The 13,252-nt window shown below is 42.4% G+C and overlaps 1 protein-coding gene across 1 annotated transcript; it reads right to left on the reverse strand.

The window, feature by feature from the left end:
- Positions 1-6,195: 6,195 nt before the first annotated feature.
- Positions 6,196-13,143, reverse strand: aldh8a1 (aldehyde dehydrogenase 8 family, member A1). The gene is made up of 7 exons (XM_005914343.3): positions 10,229-13,143; positions 9,245-9,392; positions 8,896-9,051; positions 8,656-8,805; positions 7,741-7,997; positions 6,864-7,025; positions 6,196-6,772 (listed from the first exon to the last, which is right to left on the reverse strand). The coding sequence occupies exons 1-7, from the start codon at positions 10,373-10,375 to the stop codon at positions 6,320-6,322; spliced, it is 1,473 nt and encodes a 490-aa protein (XP_005914405.1). The 5' UTR covers positions 10,376-13,143; the 3' UTR covers positions 6,196-6,319.
- Between the last annotated feature and the right edge of the window lie 109 nt (positions 13,144-13,252).

The raw sequence follows: 13,252 nt of genomic DNA on the forward strand, positions 1-13,252 counted from the left end.
CGTGTACCTCGAGTTCAGGTTTTTTGGAAATATTACCGCAATCCAGGAAAATAAAGCACAACGCCACAGAAAAGCAAGAAGTGCCATTTAAATCTGAGCAGTAGTAGTTCAGCAAGACGCTGTCGCCATGGCAGCTTGGTCTGATTAAGCATTAAAATCTGGGTGTAAAGCGCTGATAACTATATGCACCAACTTTGGACTGGGACAAACGTGGGCTAAGAAAAAGGGTTGAGTTTCAGCTGATGAGTTGAAGCTACTTTCAGTTGCTCCCTGAATTTGTCCAGAAGAAGAACAGGTCTAAGCCACAGCAGGTCGCTCCGTATGTTTGATTTGGCAGATTTTCAGGTTGGCAGTCCTTCCTGACTCAACCGGGCAAACCACTGCACTATGGAGCCACGTACCCCATGGAATCATGGTCAATATTTTAATGTTTAACATTTTAAAGATGTTTAAAATGAATACAAGTACATGTTAAGCATATTGAGTTTAGGTATATGATAAAATGTGCTATATATAATTAAGAATGCAATACACAGGCATATGGGTTAGCTTATTTTTAAAACAAAACATCATTCAGTCCCAGCAGCCCATTCAGGTTTCAGCGTCACATGAAGAGCAAATAACTGCTGATCATTCTTATTCTTCCTGTCTTGCTTGTGAATAGTGTAGTCTTCATGGAGACGGACATGCAGCGCAAACATTTAGCCTTCTGTAGCCAAGTAACACCCTCCCTCCCACTGTCTCCACATACACATGAGGTTTGCTGGCTGAGTTTGCTTAACCTGCTTGAACTGCAGCATTTTCTCAGGACTCGGCTTCATCTCGGGGCTTTATCTACCACAAAACCCAAGCCGACCAGGCGGTGGAAAATTCCCTAAACCCAAACGTGACAGAAGGCTTTTATCGACAGGGTGTGAAACATGGCAATCAAAGAAAAAAGGAAAACCAAAAGCTTTTAATCTGCAAAATCTGGGACATGCAATAATCCCAGGTCAGTCTCTCTTGCTATAGGTCTCTGATTTTTCTCATGCACACACATTCACATTCTGCTCTTCAAATGGGAACTTGAATTACTTTTGTGTGTGTGTCTGTGTTTTAATTACTAAGAGAGAAGCTAAGAGACGTTTTCACAGATTTATTGTGCTGGGTTTGAGCCAGAATAGGTGAGAGAACTGCTGTTGGCTGTTACTGTTCTCAGCACATACATATGAGTGCGAAGCCCCTCTGCAGGAGGCCTCTCACATCCCTGCAGCCAGCATGAAAACAGATTGTTTATATATTCTGCAGGGCTAAATATTGCAGAAAACTTGTGGATATAAAATGGAAGGACGCCACCATCGTTCCTTCAAGTGCCCAGTAACTAAAGTGAAAGTTAAAGGCTCCCTATAAAAGTAAAAATGTATCGATAACATCTTAAACAATGATTTACTCATGAACCAAGCCCCTTTTTGCTATTTTTTCTTATGTAATATAATTATAATGTTTAAGTATCAATCAATCAACACAGACATTAACATTTCCTTTGTTTTGTTTTGGGTTTGTTTTTTTTTTCTCAAATGGGCATTGGCAGCGTTCTCAAAGTCACGTACGGCGGGGCGAGTCCTTCTACAGCGGGGCCTTTCCTTCTCAATGAAACCTTCACAAAAGGCAAGATGAAAGATAAATCCAGCAAAAAGGGCGGAAACGGAGCAAAATGAAATAAATGCTGACTTACTGCGTTCCCATTCTGTTTCACACATCACGCCCGTTTGGTGGGAGTGTGTGCCAGTGGAAAGCAAGTAGCCTCTGACACCTTAGCCTTACTTTTGGATGGCATCCACTTTGACACTATGTTCTAGGAAGGCATCAGAGTGTGTGTGTGCAGGCATACAGCGTGACACAGCACAATACCCGGTCCCTAGCCAAAACACAGAGGGTGGGACCCACACCCTGGCTCTGTGCTAAGTGTCACATAGAGCTCTCCAGGGGACGTGATTGTACACACTTGCTAAAAGGATAGGGCCCCCCGCCTCCCCTCCTCCAGCGTGCCCACTTTTCCTATACTGGCACCACTCCTGAATTGAAAGGAAATGCAACATCACACGTAATTATCTGCATATACGCTGCACCACTGATCAGATGATTAGCATGGAAAGATATTATTATATGATCTTAATTGTAGTGGAGGTCACATCACTCATGTTTAGTTACCTGCTATGTAAAGTTTCTGGTACCCAGAATTTACCTTTCTAAGTTTCTATTAGTATTATTTTATATATCAAAGAGAAAGCATGGATTAGATGTCATAGATGGAGCTTTGGTTCTGTCTCTCCTCTTTTGCTCCTACCTGGCAGCTCCATAGTCAACATGCTTTGCCCAATACTATCCCTCCTCTGAAGATGTCAAAACCAACACTGTCTCTCTAACTTTGTGTCCAAAACTTCCCTCCCTGCTGCGGAGTCAGGGCGGTCTGCTTCTCCCCACCGCAGGGAAAAGGGTAACACCACCTGGGTCTGGGTGCAGTTCCCCCCTCCAGGGGCAAGGGTACCTAGACCCGGTTCGTAGAGTACGCTTGGGGAGTGTGATCTGTGTGTACAGCGTCTCTTTATGTCTGTCTCCACGTTGGTTGAGTGTGGAGTAAGTGCATATGAGAGCATGAGGGTGGGAATGGATGTTTGTATCTGTGTGTGCCTGTATGTCTGTGTCTATATGTCAGGTTGGGTATCAGACGCCACCTCTCTGGGGACATCTCAGGCCCTCCAAGGTTTGGAGGCCTATCTCCCCCACCACCACTTCCCCTGCCAGTGGCGGACTCCCTCAGACATCGGTGCGTTGGTGGTTCTTTGTGTCCGGGGATGGGCGTCCAGGTACACACCGGCTCACTCCTTGGCGGCCGCTTATCGGGGCCTGGAGCCTGGGGCTCGCTCGGGCCACTTCGGAGGTGGGGTGCCCCCGGCCTCTCGGCCTGGGGCTCGGTCACTCAGGCACAGCTGGCTGCTGGCGGAGCTCACGGGCGCGTCACTGCAACTCCCCCTGGCTTCTGCTCCGCGGCTGCTGAGTGAGCCCTCATCTGGGACTCTCCTCAGCTCTTTCTGGGACAGTGGCGCGGCTGCCCCTCTGTTGGTCTTCCTTGGTCTCTTGTGTTCTGGGGGCCTCTGGATGTCTGGAGTTTTGATCTCCTCCATACCTGCTTCATGCCCTGGAGGACGGGGCTGTGGCCCCCCCACACCCTCTAGCAGATCATTACATGAAGGAACCTTTTAAAAAAACAAGCGCGTCCATGCTCACAGGTGTACACACGGGTGATCACACCCACAAACTACACCCTTTTTGGCTCCTACCTCAAAGCACACTGTGTTCTGTTGATCTTATGTGCTGCACAATAATGTTTAATATTTAGTATTTACTGTCATATTCCCATATATCATTGTGATGTTGTTTATTCTATTACTCTTGTTCTCTTCTGCTTGTTTTCTTTTTTCTTTCTCAACAGGTGATCCAGGTGATTGATATATGCATTTTTTTTTCTCTGCTTATTCTGTTGGTTTTTGTCTTTTGCCCTTCTCCCCCGTCCCTCTTCTCAGCTGTTTCTCTTTCCCTCTTTCTTTCTCCCCTTCTTTCCCCCAGTCAAGTCTGTCCCGTATTCAGTAAGTGAAAATAAAATAAACAATAAAAGGTGAATCAAATGGACCATTACGGCAAGGCTGGGATGGTCAATTTGGTAAAGTAAATCCGTTGGGCATCTTTCTTTGCCTTTAGACAACAATTCTGATGGCAAAAGAGCCAAACGGGACAGGCAAAAAAAAAAAAAAAAAAAAAGAGTGTGTGTGTGCAGGCATACAGCGTGACACAGCACAATACCCGGTCCCTAGCCAAAACACAGAGGGTGGGACCCACACCCTGACTCTGTGGTAAGTGTCACATAGAGCTCTCCAGGGGACGTGATTGTACACACTTGCTAAAAGGATAGGGCCCCCCGCCTCCCCTCCTCCAGCGTGCCCACTTTTCCTATACTGGCACCACTCCTGAATTGAAAGGAAATGCAACATCACACGTAATTATCTGCATATACGCTGCACCACTGATCAGATGATTAGCATGGAAAGATATTATTATATGATCTTAATTGTAGTGGAGGTCACATCACTCATGTTTAGTTACCTGCTATGTAAAGTTTCTGGTACCCAGAATTTACCTTTCTAAGTTTCTATTAGTATTATTTTATATATCAAAGAGAAAGCATGGATTAGATGTCATAGATGGAGCTTTGGTTCTGTCTCTCCTCTTTTGCTCCTACCTGGCAGCTCCATAGTCAACATGCTTTGCCCAATACTATCCCTCCTCTGAAGATGTCAAAACCAACGCTGTCTCTCTAACTTTGTGTCCAAAACTTCCCTTTGAATGGTTGACCACCTGGTATTTAAACGTATCCACCATCATTGCCTCTACTCTTTGCAGCCTCTCCTTTCCACCTACCTCACTCCCATTCACACACACATCTATTCTGCCTTGGCTCTACTTACTTTCAGACTCTTATTTCAGGATGTTTTACATTCAAATTCTGGAAACTTATTGGATGTACTGCTGTGGAACTTTAAAATTTAACCAGTGCTGATCATCTCCCTTTTGCTTATTTGATCACCCTCTGTTGTACTACAGTTGGGTCTATATAGTGAGTTAATAGATGTAAGCACAATGACATGAGTGAACACGATAAACTATATTGCCAAAAGTATTCGCTTTGCTGCTTTCACACATACATGAACTTGGGTGACATCTCATTCTTAGTCCATAGGGTTTAAGATAATGTTGGCCCACCTTTTGCAGCTTCAACTCTTCTGGGAAGACTTTCCTGTCCTCTAATTAATGGCAGAGGTTGCGGTCAGGACTCATCCATGCCTTTATGGACCTTTATGGAAACCCATTACATGAAGTGTTCTACACACTGTTCTTGAGCTAATCTTAAGGCCACAGTAAGTTTAGAGCTCTGCAGCAATTGACTCTGCAGAAAGTTTAGACCTCTGTGCACCACTGACCCCACTCTGTGATTTGTACTCTCCTGAAAGCAGCCACAAAAGTGTTTGGAACACCTGAATTTAATGATTTGCATGGGTGACTGAATACTTCTGGCAGTATATTGTATATTTTGATACCTTTCCAGAGGTATTTGTAGCTTTGGAGAACCACCTGTGCCAGCAGAAGCAGCCAGGATCATTTCCATAAAAGGAAACCATGCAAAACAGAACGTTTGGGGTTTATCTGACAATCATTAGTGAGATGCTTGCAGTAGCCTCGCCCATATTCAACTGACGTCAGTGCCTCCAACTTTGGACCCAGCAGTTTCGTGGTGCACAGTAGATAAACTGAAATACATTTGCCATGTGACATGCAGCAGCCAGTTAAATATTTAGTGTAGTACAATATTTCACATTCCCTTTGCTGTAAATAGTATCAGTATTCATCTTTGTCTCATAATCCTTTAAAAAATGTAAACACACACACACTACAGGTAGAGCACCAGACAGCAATCGTCTCCATCAGCCCACTTCTATCTTCAAACACGTTGTCCAATAACCCCACAGGAGAGTCTACTCGTCATTTACTCACCTCTCCTACGTCAGCAGCTAAGAGATAAAAAAACATGTCTGTGTCAAACAGTTACTTATGAGTATGTTTGCAGACCTTGAGGTTTGAACGGTTTAGAAAAATAAAGACAAATGATGTCACAAATGTACAAGAGACAACAAGTTTGTTAGTAAAACTGTTTCTAACAGTTCGATCAGAGCAGAAATGCAGCATTTTTTACAGACCGTGTTACAGATTTTATTAAGACAATGACATCATTGAAAGTAAAGATTAAAAACAAACTGAACTCCACAACCTGCCATCATAACACACTGTCCTGACGAGCTTCAGCTACACGTATTCAGTCACTGGGTTTTTCAGCCTGAAGCACATGGATACCTAAATGTGAATAATAAGATGACTGCATTTTCCCCCTTCTTTTTAAATATCTTTATGTCATCTTGCAGGAAGCATGACAAACTGTCTTTGGGGAAATGGCAGTTCCTATATTTACAAATTGTACTGTTAAGTTTTGGTTGGCTATAGCGCACACAGACACAGATTATTTCTGAAGCTCAAGAGCAGTTTTTGTTGTTTTCATTTGCAAATTTAGGCTTGTTGACAATTCATCCATAAATAATGAACATAAACTGCAATTTCAGCAACTTTATTGGCAAATAGTGGCAAATTTATATTGGATTTGATTGTTTTCTTATATTTGTCGCTCCAGACATTTTTGACTTTTGTATTCTACAAATAAACAAACTTTCCTCTCTCAGTGCTTGATAGTGATACTCTTCACCTCTGTGAAGAAGTGATAGGAATCTTTTCCTCCCTCCCTTCCCACACCAGAGTTCTTCATTCCTCCAAATGGGAGGTTCAGATCTCTCACCAGCCAGCAGTTGGTCCACACCAGACCTGCTTGTAACTGCTGGGCCACCCTGTGAACCTTCCCCACATCCTTGGACCACACTGTGGCTGACAGACCGTAACGTACACCATTGCCCCTGGCAACAGCTTCATCCTCAGTATCAAAAGGGCTGATGCAGGTGACGGGACCAAAGATCTCCTCCTGCATGACACGGGAGCTGTCAGATATGCCTGTGATGACCGTCGTCGGCATGAAGTATCCAGACTTGTTGCGCTGCGGGAGGTCCAGCTGGTCGAGCCCCTCACCGCAGTGAATTATGCCACCTTCTGATTTGGCAAGGGCTATATAGCTACGAACCTTTGGATTTGAAAGGAGACATTTCAAACTATAGCACATCAGAAATTTAAACAACAAGTGTTTAGTCACATTCTGCATTACATGTAAGCACCTTCTCCAGGTGTTCTTTACTGATGAGCGCTCCATTTTTGCTGCTGGGGTCAGAGGGGACACCAGTCTTCCACTTCTTAGCCGCAGCCACAAACCTTTCCAGGAACTCCGAGTAAATACTCCTCTCTACATAAATCCTGCTGGTACACAGGCAGACTTCACCCTAAGAGGAGAAGAAATGGAGAAGATAAAAATGGAGGACTTCAGAAATTTGTTTTTTGACAACCCACCTTAAGACAAAAAGTTGGGCTGTGATTGCCCCCTTGTGGACAAACTATGTTATTACACCCTCAACACATACAGAAGCTCCTGTTACAGATAATCACCTTCATTTCATTTGCATTAAGAAGTTCAATGAAAGAAAATTTGAAAAAAAAAATTCCTGTTAAGTATGTATTAAAAATGGACCTTCTGGGCTTTGTTTTACAGTTTTTTTGCACACCGGCAATTTATACATATCAAATCAAACTCATCAAGTTAGGTTGTGACGGATTCTGCAGTCTAACGTATATTCAAAACACCTACCGTCACATTTCAGTACAAAAAAAAGATTAACTTTAACACTTCTAAACTGACAACAAACATTTCCAGCTATGATCTGGAGAGCATGAGATTAATAACCTTGTAATAAAAAAATGATTTCTTGAACTTTTCGTTCTGTAAAAATGTGCTTCACTGCTGCACATTCCCCAACAAATTTCCAGTTAAAATAACAATCTGTGGACACAGAAGCTCTAAAGACTCTCGGGCAGCTGTCCTGTCAATTGAGTTTATAATATATAAAAGCCAAAACTAAAAGTGATGGTGCCCATAAATAAAATAAATAAAGCTAAACAGTCCTAAAGAAAAAAATATCTTCAGTCACATTTTGTCTTCACCTGATTGAGAAAGCTGGATCGGACTGTGGTCTCGATGCACTGGTCTAAGTCTGCGTCAGCAAAAATAATAGCTGGGTTTTTGCCTCCCAGCTCCAGTGAGAGCTTCTTACAGTAGGGGGCGCTCCGCTCGGTAATGCGCTGGGCAGTGGCTGTGGACCCAGTGAAGGAGATTAAAGGGACCTCGGGGTGACTAACAAGCGCGTCACCGGCTCTTGGACCACTGCCAAATACGATGTTGACGACACCGGGAGGAACACCTAAAGAGATGAAGATGATTGCAGACCACTGATTAATTTCGCACTACAGTGGTCCCTCGATTCACCTTTCGCAGCCTCGCTGTTTTTTGTGTATTTTTCCTTTTTTTTTTAACAGCGCATTATGTTCTGCGTCCTGATTGGCTGAAGACAATTTCAATCAATCTCGTGCCGTGTGTCCTGCGCAGTACAGAATGCGTTCAGCTTGTCAAATTTAGATAAATCTTCGTTCGCTAGCATGTATGCATAGTATGTTTGTAAGTTTTCTCCCCAACAAACACAAAAATGTCAACGAAACGTTTTGCGCGGTTTCATTCTATAATACTGGTCTTATTTTTCTACGAAGGTCTGAACTTTGAGTGTTTAAACGAGAGCAAAGTGTGAAAATGTTCGTGCCTGTCTGAGAAAAGTGTATAAAGTGTGTAGTGAGGGGTTTTACAGACTCAAAGCATCTGTAATAATTGTAAAAAATAAAGTTGGCTCCTTCGCGGATTTCACCTACTGCGGGTTATTTTTGGAACGTAACTCCCGCAAGTAACGAGGGACCACTGTACTCATATTTGTTCATTATGTGCAGATTTAAAAAAAATACCTTAATGTGTTATGTTTTTTGCTTTAACTCCATCTGCATTACATTGCACTGTGGGTCCTGTAGTCCTACCTGCTTGCTGCATCAACTTGCACAGCATCCAGGCGGTCACAGAGGTCATCTCGCTGGGTTTGGCCACCACTGTGTTGCCTGCAGCGATTGCAGGTGCAATCTTCCAGGTCAGAAGGTACAGGGGCAGATTCCAGGGACTGATCAAACCAGCTAAAAAACACGCCAAAGGCCATTTAAGAGCACATACACAGGACAAATGGGTCATCTGAAGGTTTCACTGCAAGCAGCCTAAGTGCTCACCCACTCCCACGGGGCAGCGGACAGTGTAGTTCAGGCAGCCCATGTGGTCCATTGGGCTGCAGTCGGTGGTGTGGTGAAGCATGGATGTCGAAAAGAAGCGGAAGTTGTACGCTGCCCGGGGAATATCCACAGTCCGTGCAGCTGTTATCGTTTTACCTACAAAGATTCTGAAGTGAGCATCAAAGGGCAAATGAAGCAGTTGCCTACACATTTTTGAGACAGAGTACAAGATTAGACATTCATGAATCAGTATTTGATTAATAAAAAGTGATTTCTGAGCCACTCATTTCTATTCCTGCATTAGTGACCTGATTTCTAAGGTGGCAACATATAAGACAGTCTAAGCAACCTTGGTCTTTGGACTCAGCTTGTGCAAACTCCTCAAGGTTGGCCTCAATCAGGTCAGCCAGTTTGTGGAGGATCTTCGCTCGCTGCTCTGGGCTGCATGCAGACCATTCGGGGAACGCTTCTTTAGCTGCTGCCACTGCTGCATCCACCTGCAGGCATGAGATGAGGTATAAGCAAACTGCACAATTAAGCACGATCACGTCCAAGAATAGAGCTTGATTCCACTTTGAGAGAATACGCAGGATTGTTTAAGTGACATTTTATTGATACACTCTTAAAACCTTAAAAAGCTGATCCTTTATATTAATTTCTAAGGAGTTCAGAGGACTTAAGAATATTGTTAACTACAATAATATGTACACGGATGCATTTCAACAAAACACTACATTTTTGAAGAAGGTCAAACATGAACAGCTGAAGTTAACTGATGTGTTTAATGATTACTTGATTGCTTGCTCTGCAAAGCTCAAAGGTGGCTTTTTCTGAAACCACATTTTATGCAACGCACTAACCTGAAACCTCAAACCTCATTCAGAAAGTTTGTTCTGTTCATCTCTTCAGTCCCTGACACGGAAGAAGTCTCTCGGATGAGTGACAAAAATTTCTCCTAGTGATAATGCAATGTCTAGATGAACACAATAGACTTTCTGGGACTTTCCTACCTGGATGATTAAGCATGCATCAAAACACATACACTAAAATGTACTAATATTGCTGAGTCAAAGGCCTTTAAATCTGACAACAGGATTTGTAATAACAAGCAATCCAACTCAATGCAAAAAATATTCTTGTGCAAATGTTGTGATATTGCAGCTTAGTACAGAAAAAAGAAATTGTATTTAAATAAGACAGCTCTGCAGAAAGCTGTCAGTCCAGCCTAATGCAAACACACAGCAGGACTTATACAAACATGTCTAAACATATGCAAGGATTCATTCAAATCTCAACCTCTTGGTTTTGCAGATGGTTTTAACTTGATCCCCACCTCCTCCTTGCCACTGTCCGGCACTTTGCAGTAGACCTCGCCAGTTGACGGGTCGTAGGAGTCGATGTAACTCCGACAAGAGACGAACTTTCCTCCGATGTAGTTCTCCAGAACCAAAAGTGAGCGCTCTTCTGACGTTTTCGACATGCTTGTTAATTACAGGCGCCAAAGTAACACCAGTTCACTTCCCAGAGGAAACGATGACTGCACGTACTGCTAACCTGACAAACACTGGGCCTCCAAAGGAGGGGCTTACTCTCTGATGATCCTATTGCCTAACTCTTTATCAGACCTTATTCACACAGATCTTTGAGCCTGAAAGAATAAACACTTTTTCTACACACAGTATCTTAAAGAGAACCTTAATTAATATCATGGCAATATGTCTGCTCAACACAAAGTTCAGATAAATGTGGCTTTCCAGTGTTCATAGACAATATTCAAGCATCTGAGTGACTTTAGGTGTGTTTAGAAAAACTGCAGAGGTCTGAAAAGTTTTATGTTTATTCTCACAGGCTGCTTCATATATCATAAAACTGGGTGATCTACTCCTGCTGGTGGTTAAATGAATGAGGTGAAGCCGTTTTGTTTCAGAAAGACGGACACAAAATGTCAGGTATATGTCGCATGACACTATTTACTTGTCTAGAAGTTTAAATGGACATTGCATGCATGGCCTCACAATCTTGGATGGGCCTTGGAGGTCCAGGGCAGCCGAGGGATGTCACTGTACCCCCTTAGTTGAATTCTACTGATATGCTTCAAATTATAACTATAAATTACACTAATTCATACTTTTTGGTCATAAAAAAAAACGTAAGCATCCACACCCCTCATAAGTTTTTGTAGCGCTAGCTCAATTTGATCATTCAGTTCACGGTTTAGTGCATAGCGCTTCTGAGGCAATCATGTAACCGGTATGACTGAGGAGGAGACCAAGAGGATGGATCTATGCAGGTCAGGCTTTGGGAAATACCCTTCATGTCTCTTTGAAACTAAAAAGAGGTCATTCATCAGCTTGCGTAGCTCTAAAGCATGACCCTACTCGCAAATAGCAAAGCAAAAGGAAATGTGTTGGTTCACAGTCAGCCGCCAAGTCCAAACGGTGAGTTTAGTGATACCTGGAGAAGAGATGTCTCTGCTATTTTGCCTTACAGACGGACATTTTTGCACCTTTATAACTGTGGCTATATTTCTGTGACTGTACAATGTGTACATGGTTGTAATCCAACACTGCTAATATCTGAACCTCAATGAAAAGATATAACTGTGTTTTTTTAAACAAAAACAAAAAACATTAACATAATTTACAGCACCTAAAGTGCTTTCAACTGTATTTGTGTACACAACTCCTTGAGGAAGTGCTGATTCAAAGGTGACTGCCCACGAAGCCATCACATTACTCATCCACTTACAGAGAACGTGATTCACTATTATGATACGAGCCAAAAAACTCATACCACTAACCAAAGTTCTCATCGTTTTCCTACTCCTGTTTTTTTTTTTTTGGTTTTTTTTTGCAGCACATATATTTTCCTGTAAGGTGAGTAGCGTGTCTGCGTAATGACCACTAACATCCTGTGGCAACTAAGCAACTTTCACGCTGAGTTGCTCACTAGTGCAGGATTTCTTCCTGAGGCCTGTAAATGACTTAAAGATCACTTACTGACATGGACACCAGATCCATGAAGTTAAATCCCAAAGCATACATATACAGTTTACACCTATGTAGTTCATTATAATATTTATGTACATTCATTTATATTAATGTAAGTATCCAATCATACAGTGGCATCACCTTGTACAGTTACTCATGTAGACATGATCAAAACAATCTGCTGAAGTTAACTGAGCATCAGGATGGGGAAGAAAAGGGATTTAAGGGACTTTAAATAGGGCATGCTTGTTGGTGCCAGACATGCTGGTTTGAGTATTCCAGAAACTGCTGATCTCCAGGGCTTACAAAGGATGGCCTGATAGAGAAAATATCCAAAGCGGCAGCTCTTTGGGTGAAAATGTCTTGTTGATGTTTATCACAATAACTCTACTTGTTACAATCAAAGTCTGCAGAAAAGAACCTCTGAACTTGCACACTGAACCTTGAAGCAGATGGGCTGCAGCAGCAGACCACACCGGGTTCTAATCCTGACAGCATTGTTTAAAACCCCACAGCCTATCCCAGAATTGTTGCTGATCATGTCTATCTCTTTAGAATCACAACGTACACATCTTGTGCTGGCTGCTTCAAGCAAGATAACAACTAACAGGTTTTGCAATAGAGCATCTTTGGGATGTGGAGGAATGGGATTTGCATTACAGATTTGCAACTGATAAATCTGCAACAACTGTGTGATGCTATCATGTCATTGCGGTCTATAAGCTGGCAAAAATCACAAGAAAATGTAACAGAATGGACTAAAAGAAGATACTAAGAAGTTACATGGTCATGGCCCGCATGCATTTGTTAACAGTGACAAAAACTGCTGAACATATCGTTCAGCAGTTTTTGAATGAATCATTGTGTTTGTGTTTGGAGAATTCTTGTATACTTGCTCTACAAAACACGTTCGTCCTTTCATATTTCATCTCTTCAGCCGTTTTACCTCAGGGAACGTCACATTAGCACCTACGCAAAAAAACAACCATGATATTTCTGTTTTTTCCAAAGAGAAAAAGAGAATGGAAACTTAACTCTCATTGAACTCTCACCCTAAATTGTGCGCAATTAGAGGTGACAATGAGTAGGTTGTTCGTCAACATGCGTCAGAGCTTAAAAAAAAAAAAAAAAGTGTGTGGGGGTCACAATTGTGAGCATTTTGTAAAATTATTTCACATTATTAAGCCGGCATTTACATTCTAGCTGTGAGACTGTCAGGACAAAAGCCAAGCTTTGTTCAACTTCACATGCAACACTTTTACTGAAGATGGCCCTTCCAGAAAGGTTTGTTTTTCTTGGTTTATGGGATTATAATAACGAAGAGTCACTAGATGAAGGGATTTTCTCAGATGCAGAAATCAAAACTC

This window comes from Haplochromis burtoni, unplaced genomic scaffold, assembly GCF_018398535.1.
Source record: "Haplochromis burtoni strain Fernald_Lab_line unplaced genomic scaffold, NCSU_Asbu1 Contig_8, whole genome shotgun sequence".
In the NCBI taxonomy this organism is placed as follows: domain Eukaryota; kingdom Metazoa; phylum Chordata; class Actinopteri; order Cichliformes; family Cichlidae; genus Haplochromis; species Haplochromis burtoni.

Excerpts from the sequence above, each read along its gene's own strand:
- aldh8a1 (XM_005914343.3), bottom strand. The coding sequence starts at position 10,375 with ATGTCGAAAACGTCAGAAGAGCGCTCACTTTTGGTTCTGGAGAACTAC. Across the intron at positions 9,393-10,228 it reads CGGACAGTGGCAAGGAGGAG|GTGGATGCAGCAGTGGCAGC; the intron begins GTGGGGATCAAG and ends TCATGCCTGCAG. Across the intron at positions 7,026-7,740 it reads GATCCAGCTTTCTCAATCAG|GGTGAAGTCTGCCTGTGTAC; the intron begins GTGAAGACAAAA and ends TTCTCCTCTTAG.